This window comes from Trichomycterus rosablanca, chromosome 2 (assembly GCF_030014385.1).
Source record: "Trichomycterus rosablanca isolate fTriRos1 chromosome 2, fTriRos1.hap1, whole genome shotgun sequence".
Lineage (NCBI taxonomy): Eukaryota > Metazoa > Chordata > Actinopteri > Siluriformes > Trichomycteridae > Trichomycterus > Trichomycterus rosablanca.
Genome location: NC_085989.1, coordinates 35,008,175 through 35,017,120, shown reverse-complemented (window position 1 = coordinate 35,017,120; position 8,946 = coordinate 35,008,175). Strand labels below are relative to the sequence as shown.

Here is an 8,946-nt window from a genome sequence, read left to right as displayed (position 1 = left end):
TTAGATTAAAAATATTAATCTTGATAAAAAATTTTAATCGCGATTAAAATTTTAACGCGATTAACGCGATTAACGACAGCCCTAATATAGGTATCGGTCCGATATTGGCCCAAATCACTGGATCGGATATCGGAAGGAAAAAAAACGTGTAATCTGATCCGATACTGTTGTTTAATGTAAATAACAATTAATGTAACTAAGGCTATTGTTTGTGTGTAAAGCAAATAACACACAAAGATACGTTCCAACAGAGTGCCATTTATTGCCGCTCACTCTCGATGACTCATCTGCAACAGCCATTCCAAAATTAAAACACACTGATCTACTTAAACTTTTAGCATTTTTAAAAATCATCTCCTACTGCCACATCTAAAAACACTGTTTAAACACAATAAAAATTGCTTTATAAATGATACATTGCTCACCTGAGATAAAGAACATCTTGGCCCCCTATCTTGAACCTATGTTGTCCTGGCTTGGAGATATCTCACATCCTCAACTATTAATCCATTAGTGTTATGAAATAAAACAAACTACACTTTTTCCCGTTTAGCCACAGATGTCCTCTTCAAAATCCAGCAGGGTTTAATAATCTAAAAACGTGACAGAACTTTAACGGAAAATTTAAACTCGTCTTCAATTCTAATTGGTCCATCGTGTTTGATTGACATCCACATCTTCCAATTGTAGACACTTTTGTTAAACAAGCCAAAAATGCTGCTAAATGTTCTGTGTGTAAATGTTAAAATAAAAAGTTTTGCAGAACTGTGATTTTGTGGTTCTGTATTTATTCCTTTAGAATATTTGACAGTCTGAGCATTGTTATTTAGATAGCTATTTTAACCATGGTGCATTGAGACGTATTATTACTGCTTAGTTGTTTGAGAGGAGAAATGACGGTATCGGATTGGTATCAGTATCGGCAGATACTCAATTTGTCGATACAAAAATCGTTATCGGACATAAAAAAGTGGTATCGAGCCAGCCCTACGATATATATATCGTTTAAGGTTTTGAAGGCCTTCAGGTACTTTGCTTTTCGCAACAAAAACAAAAAATTTATTTGCTATTTAAAAATACCTTTGTCTTTCTACAGACCACACACAGTGTCATACAGTGGTTGTCAATAAATAATTGTGAAGACTTTTGAAAGGAGTTAAATATTTGCTGGCTTTTATTCGTCTTCTCACTGAATCTGGTTTTGCCAGTATTGTTAAACCGTGCCCCCCAGCACAATCTGACTTGTCTCAGTGTGCCCAGACTTTAAGCTGTGTTGCCATTTAACGATCTGGTTGCAATGCCATATTGTTGAAAGACACTCATTCTCAGGCTTAATATAGTTGATGGATTTCCTTCCATGAATATTCATGTCATGGTGCACAAAGTCGTCATCAGATTTCACACACCAAACACCGAGCAACAAGGGCAGGTTGAGCCACTCTTTTCAATTTAAATAGACTTTGGATGAATGGAGTAAAACATGCACTCTGTATTCATTGATAGCATCTTTTAGCTCGAAGTAATTGAGGCTCTTTTTCCTCCCGGCCTGAATGAATAATGACTTCATCCGATCCAGATCCAGCCTTACAAGGAAAAAAAAAACCTAGTTTCTCTTTGTTTTGCCTCTATACAAGGCGATTCCTTGCTTTCAGCTGGGAGTGATGTCTGCGTTAATTTTTCTTCATTTTAATCCCCCATTTTTAATTTTCTCCACTAGCTTAAGGAGAAAGCATGAAGGAAGGCAGCAGGGTGGCTTAGTGCAGAGGAGGGTGCTAAACCACAGCTGATCAATGTGTTGCTACTCTTCCAGTGCATCCCAGTTTGCCTAGCTCTCTGGGGATAAGGACACAACCAGCAAAGTATTTGCTGGCTTTTTTTTTCTTTTTTTTTGTATCCTTTTGTATCCCTTCCCCCCTTTCTTTTCAATCAGCCATTTTTCCTTGGATGGCCGAGTTGTGTGTTGCTGTTTTTCTAAGATGAAAGAAGCCTGTGCGTTGTTTGGAGGCACTGCTGCTAGTCTTTGTCAAGGAACAACAGAGGAAGATTTCTTTTTTGACAATTTTCCCACATATTCCATTGGCTGACGAGCACACTTGAAAATGAAAGGAAAAGCTTAGACTCTTTTGTCTGGGTGCCGTCTCTTCATAATAGCATTCCACTTTTACTTTTCCTGTTTCACTTTTAGTACCTATATGGAGAGGGAATAACATAAGCAAAGTTTCTGCATAATAACCACTCATCTGTGTATTTATACACACACACACTTGAATGAGCATTGATAGCTGTGATGAATGGACTGGACTAGTAATTGGAAAGTCTTTGGTTCAAGCCCCACCACTGTCGGATTGCCAGTGTTGGGCTCTTGAACCTTCAGTTGCTAATCACAATTGTAAATGTGAATGAGAAGTATGGAAACTCCAGTGGTTTGATATATGTATGAGTTTATCTGATAGTTTATAAACTAGCTCACATGTCAAGCGATTTAACACTTTTATAATGTTACTAATTAGATTTGAGTTAGGCATGCATGAAACTAATTATTCCAGCGGTTTTGTTTATTATTGGCTACTCTGGACTGTTGACTGATTTAAAAAATCAATTACATTTTTCCTGCATTTTTTCCCTTTATCTCCCAATCTAGTCATTTCCAATTCCCGACTGTAAATCCGCTGTAAACTCCTGATCTGATTAAGAGAGCCACACGCCCACTTCATCACATGTCCACTTCTTATAGCCTGGCAGTGTTTGGTTCCCACACAGAGCTGTAATGTAGAGAGACATGCTAAGCTTCATGTGCTCCCCCCAACACTCCCCACCCCCCTGTGCAATCGCCCGACCATTCTTGAAGTTGGCATATCACAGTGACAGCAAGAAGAGATCCAATTTGACCTTTGCTTCCTCAAGATCTAATAGCGCATTAGATTGCTGTGCCACCCAAGTATAGACATTATAAAAAGTTTTATTTTTCATTATCTTTATTAAACATAATGTATATTTCAAATAACCAAGTGAATTCACCTCTTTTTTATCTTTTATTTATATGTATTTATATTAAAATCCTCATATATTAGAATTCAAAATTTACCCTAAACAAAATGTACAAGGTTTGGTGTAGTGGCTAGGAACTTGTCTATAACTCTTAGGGAATATTAATAATAAAATAAACAAAATATATAAAAACAGCTGTTTTTGCCAATACTGAGCCAAAGTTTATCTTGCCCTCAAAGTTTTGATTGTACCATACTGCAAACACTTGACCCTAATAATTCTTTCAAATATTTCTCTGGCAGTTCTATTTTGTTGTAAACGCAGGAAAAAAAAAAGATGTGAAGATAAGAACAACAATATCCTAGACTTTTCTAGTCCCGTCCTTGGGCACCCCCAGCTCCACTAATTTTGCTCATTCCTTTTCCCAATAAACCTCTAGCAAGCAGTCATATATATATATATATATATACAGTGTATCACAAAAGTGAGTACACCCCTCACATTTCTGCAAATATTTTATTATATCTTTTCATGGGACAACACTATAGAAATAAAACTTGGATATAAGTTAGAGTAGTCAGTGTACAACTTGTATAGCAGTGTAGATTGACTGTCTTCTGAAAATAACTCAACACACAGCCATTAATGTCTAAATAGCTGGCAACATAAGTGAGTACACCCCACAGTGAACATGTCCAAATTGTGCCCAAAGTGTCAATATTTTGTGTGACCACCATTATTATCCAGCACTGCCTTAACCCTCCTGGGCATGGAATTCACCAGAGCTGCACAGGTTGCTACTGGAATCCTCTTCCACTCCTCCATGATGACATCACGGAGCTGGTGGATGTTAGACACCTTGAACTCCTCCACCTTCCACTTGAGGATGCGCCACAGGTGCTCAATTGGGTTTAGTCCATCACCTTTACCTTCAGCTTCCTCAGCAAGGCAGTTGTCATCTTGGAGGTTGTGTTTGGGGTCGTTATCCTGTTGGAAAACTGCCATGAGGCCCAGTTTTCGAAGGGAGGGGATCATGCTCTGTTTCAGAATGTCACAGTACATGTTGGAATTCATGTTTCCCTCAATGAACTGCAGCTCCCCAGTGCCAGCAACACTCATGCAGCCCAAGACCATGATGCTACCACCACCATGCTTGACTGTAGGCAAGATACAGTTGTCTTGGTACTTCTCACCAGGGCGCCGCCACACATGCTGGATACCATCTAAGCCAAACAAGTTTATCTTGGTCTCGTCAGACCACGGCATTCCAGTAATCCATGTTCTTGGACTGCTTGTCTTCAGCAAACTGTTTGCGGGCTTTCTTGTGTGTCAGCTTCCTTCTGGGATGACGACCATGCAGACCGAGTTGATGCAGTGTGCGGCTTATGGTCTGAGCACTGACAGGCTGACCTCCCACGTCTTCAACCTCTGCAGCAATGCTGGCAGCACTCATGTGTCTATTTTTTAAAGCCAACCTCTGGATATGACGCCGAACACGTGGACTCAACTTCTTTGGTCGACCCTGGCGAAGCCTGTTCTGAGTGGAACCTGTCCTGGAAAACCGCTGTATGACCTTGGCCACCATGCTGTAGCTCAGTTTCAGGGTGTTAGCAATCTTCTTATAGCCCAGGCCATCTTTGTGGAGAGCAACAATTCTATTTCTCACATCCTCAGAGAGTTCTTTGCCATGAGGTGCCATGTTGAATATCCAGTGGCCAGTATGAGAGAATTGTACCCAAAACACCAAATTTAACAGCCCTGCTCCCCATTTACACCTGGGACCTTGACACATGACACCAGGGAGGGACAACGACACATTTGGGCACAATTTGGACATGTTCACTGTGGGGTGTACTCACTTATGTTGCCAGCTATTTAGACATTAATGGCTGTGTGTTGAGTTATTTTCAGAAGACAGTAAATCTACACTGCTATACAAGTTGTACACTGACTACTATAAGTTATATCCAAGTTTCATGTCTATAGTGTTGTCCCATGAAAAGATATAATGAAATATTTGCAGAAATGTGAGGGGTGTACTCACTTTTGTGATACACTGTATATATATGCACATAAGATCTCAATGTCAAGACCTGCTGACTGTTGGAGTAAAGCAAAAATGTGTCTGTCAACACCCCATGCATGATTTTAACATTATTACCTTCTCATCCTCTTCTCTCTCTCAGGTAGGCCTGTTGGACCTGGAGTTAAATCGTCTGACTAAGGCGTTGTTCCTGGCTCAGCTGATTTTGTCTGTTGTGATGGTGGCTCTGCAAGGTTTCATCGGGCCTTGGTTTAGGAATCTGTTTCGCTTTGTAGTGCTGTTCTCCTACATCATCCCTATCAGGTAGGCTACGATTACATATACTGTACATACAGTAAGCTTTTTATATATAAGTACAACTATTGCATCTGTTGATGCATGCTCAATAATCCAGGTACACAAATCCACAAAGTTGAATCAGTTCATCTGGACACAAGTTTGTTGTAGAGATACGTTTCGTCACTCAATCCGAATGACTTCTTCGGTCTGAGCTGGTGTTGAATACCCCAACCTTATATGCAGTTGATTTGCATAACGACCAATCACCGCCCATTGCATAACAATGGAACTGGTGATCAGGTCTATAAGGCATTCGTAAAAGCGGGAAAAATGCCCAAACACAGCTCCAATGGATCGAAGGGAGGAGAAGAACAACCGCGGGCTAAGCGCAAACCAGTGGTGATTCCGTATGTGGCGGGAGTATCGGAACAATTAAGACGGATATTCTCCAAACACCGTGTTTCAGTTGCTTTCAAACCCCAGAACACGCTATGCCAGAAATTAGTTCACCCTAAGGACCGGGTTCCTCGACACAAACAGAGTAACGTAGTGTATGCTGTTAGGTGCCGGGAGGATTGCCGGGAACTGTACATCGGGGAAACTAAACAGCCACTGGCGAAACGGATGGCCCAACATAGAAGATCGGCCTCTTCTGGCCAGGACTCCGCGGTTTACACCCACCTGCAAGCCAGCGGCCACTCATTTAATGATGAAGATGTGCAGATCCTTGACAAGGAGGAACGCTGGTTTGAACGTGGAGTCAAAGAGGCCATTTACGTGAAGAGGGAACGACCATCTCTGAACCGGGGAGGGGGCCTGAGAGTACATCTCTCACCATCATACAACGCCGTCATTGGAGCGTTACCCCAATCATGTGTGAAAGACACACATGACCATTGTAATTAATGGTCATTGTGAATTTCATATAGACCTGATCACCAGTTCCATTGTTATGCAATGAGCGGTGATCGGTCGTTATGCAAATCAACTGCATATAAGGTTGGGGTATTCAACACCAGCTCAGACTGAAGAAGTCATTCGGATTGAGTGACGAAACGTATCTCTACAACAAACTTGTGTCCAGATGAACTGATTCAACTTTGTGGATACAACTATTGCAGTTACAGCAGGACCCAATCTTTCAGTCCCCTGTCTATTATATTTGGTACAACAAAATGTTATTGAACTAGAAATGATGACTTGCTTAGTTTCCTAATCCTTCTATTCAGTGTTGCTCAATGGAGAGTTGGTTTTCCCTTTTTTCTCTATGAGGCAAGACACTCTAATGAGAGATGGCACAACAATAAAAATAGGAATAAGATAGAGTAGAACAGTCAAGCATGTCAGCTGTGCAGTTGCAATTTTCAACCCCCTTATGCTAAAATGTATTATAGTGATGTGTATAGAATTAAATGGAAAAAATACCACAAGCAGTCTCAGTAAACCAAAAAAGGACAAATGTTCATTATTATTTAACCCCCAGCCTCACTGCTTGTTGGAACATCTTTTTGCTTTCATAACTTGATTTTGGTAAATCAAACTCCTTTCTTGTATAATCTTTGCCCATTATTCTTGAACAAAAGCTTCTAGTTCATTGAGGTTTTACTGCTTCTGTGTGGCAATAGCTTTTTTTTTTTTTTTTTTATTCCACTAAATATCTTTTATGAGATTTAAATTTAGAGACTGAGAAGGCCACACCAGGATACTCAAGGACTGATTCCTTAACCCAGCTTTGGTTGACTTGGAAGTGTGTGTCTGATCCTTTTCTGGAGGGAAAGTCGAAATTTTACTTAGGTTCATTGACCCCAAAAGGCATAAACTGCTTATTCATATGTTCAAACTGTTCCAGCTTTGATTCATCACTCCATAGAGCTGTGTCCAATAGGCTTTAATTTGCTGACTTGTCACATGTGGAGTAATTTAATTTAATTATAATAGTTAATTATAAAACATTACTCTCTTAAAAACTTAATAAATTCCTGCCCCAAATAACCGGTCCTGCCTTGAAATAACTCAACAGAGTAAACAAGGCGTTAGAAAAACCAGATAAACAAACAAAATCTTAAAAACTTAACCTAGGTGAACTAGGTTCTAATCTTTGTCACAGATTAAATATCAGATTTTCTTACACAGTGAGTAAACTGCTGATTTTGTGTGTTTGCCGTTAGCTTAAGGGTAAATTTGGACATGGGAAAATCTGCATACGGCTGGATGATAATGAAGGATGAGAACATCCCTGGCACTGTGGTTAGGACAAGCACGATTCCTGAAGAGTTGGGTCGCCTTGTGTATCTCCTTACTGACAAAACAGGTAAGAAAACATGTTCATAACATTTTTAGCCATCATTCCAGTAAACAATGACTGGCTTAGGAATTGGCTCTGCTGTGTCACTTAAATGAGCGTCAACTAAAGCATTGTGATATTCTAAGTGCCATTGTATTAACTATACCTACCATGTTTTGTAGGTGTACAATGACTGACTGTATTCTGTTTGTTGGTGTGCCCAGTTTGATAGCACCCAACAGTAATTACAGCAGCTATTCAAAAAAAGTTGGGACAGTAGAAAACTTGGACTAATAGTGGTGGTCTAGCGGGTGAGGTACTAGACTAATAATCAGAAGCTTTCTGCTTAAAACCCCACCCCAACCAAGTTGCCACTAGCAAGGGCCCTAACTTGCACTGTGATTAGCTACAGTTGTAAGTTGCTTTGGTGTCTGATAAATGCTATGAATGTAAATGAGAAACATGCATTTAACAGCTTGTCATCTTCAATAGACGACTAAAGACTCACCTCTTTAATAAGCACTTAAATGTAAAATAAACATACTTGTAGCATTTTGTCTTTTTTATTTGTAGTCTTTAGCAGGTTTGTATTCTTAGACTGAAATGTTTACTGTGGAAGCACTGCTGTAAGTCGCTCTGAATAAGAGAGTCTGCTAAATGCTGTAAATGCTCAGCAGGAACTGACCTGGTATTGCCATTACAGTGTGATGGCAAGATATTACAGTGGTATTGTTGGGTTTTAAACACCTCAAGTCACTCTTCAATTGATAGTTTTTTTTGCTAATTATAACTTTTAGTTTAAATAAATTTTGTGTATTTATGATTTGTGTAAATCCTATTCAATAAAATTTTTCTCCAGGCTACCCAAGAAGAAATGGTCCTTGCTGAGTCTGGTTCCTCTCAAGGTTTCTTACTGTAATTTTTAGGACGTTTTTCCTTGTCACCCTTGGCTTGCTTAACTGGGTCTGTAGTAGTTTTGAGACAATGTCTATTGTCAAAAGCACAGTATAAATAAATTTGACTTGACTTGAAAAGGACTACAAATTGTGTATGAAAATACAGTATATATATATTAGTCTGGACAACCAAATTAATCTTTATAATAAAATGTCATAATAGAACCAGGAAAACAGTGTTTAGTAACAATATGTTGCTGTATTTACTGTCAGGCTCACTGTTACACCTTTTCTGCTTCCTAGGCACTCTCACCCAGAACGAGATGGTATTTAAGCGGCTTCATCTTGGGACTGTCTCATATGGATCTGACACCATGGATGAGATTCAGAGCCATATTATACAGTCTTATGCTCAGGTAGGAAAAAACAAGTGAATCTGTTTTAAGCCAATACAT

At 39.5% G+C, this 8,946-nt stretch overlaps 1 protein-coding gene across 2 annotated transcripts in view; it reads left to right on the top strand.

Moving 5' to 3' along the window:
• atp9b (ATPase phospholipid transporting 9B) overlaps positions 1 to 8,946 on the top strand; it is a 67,952-nt gene that overhangs the window by 33,823 nt on the left and 25,183 nt on the right. For both annotated transcript variants that reach the window (XM_063014849.1, XM_063014850.1), the window contains exons 12-14: positions 5,175 to 5,335; positions 7,480 to 7,622; positions 8,795 to 8,907. In XM_063014849.1, the coding sequence (XP_062870919.1) occupies positions 5,175 to 5,335; positions 7,480 to 7,622; positions 8,795 to 8,907 (417 nt within the window). The remainder of the gene's footprint in view (positions 1 to 5,174; positions 5,336 to 7,479; positions 7,623 to 8,794; positions 8,908 to 8,946) is intronic.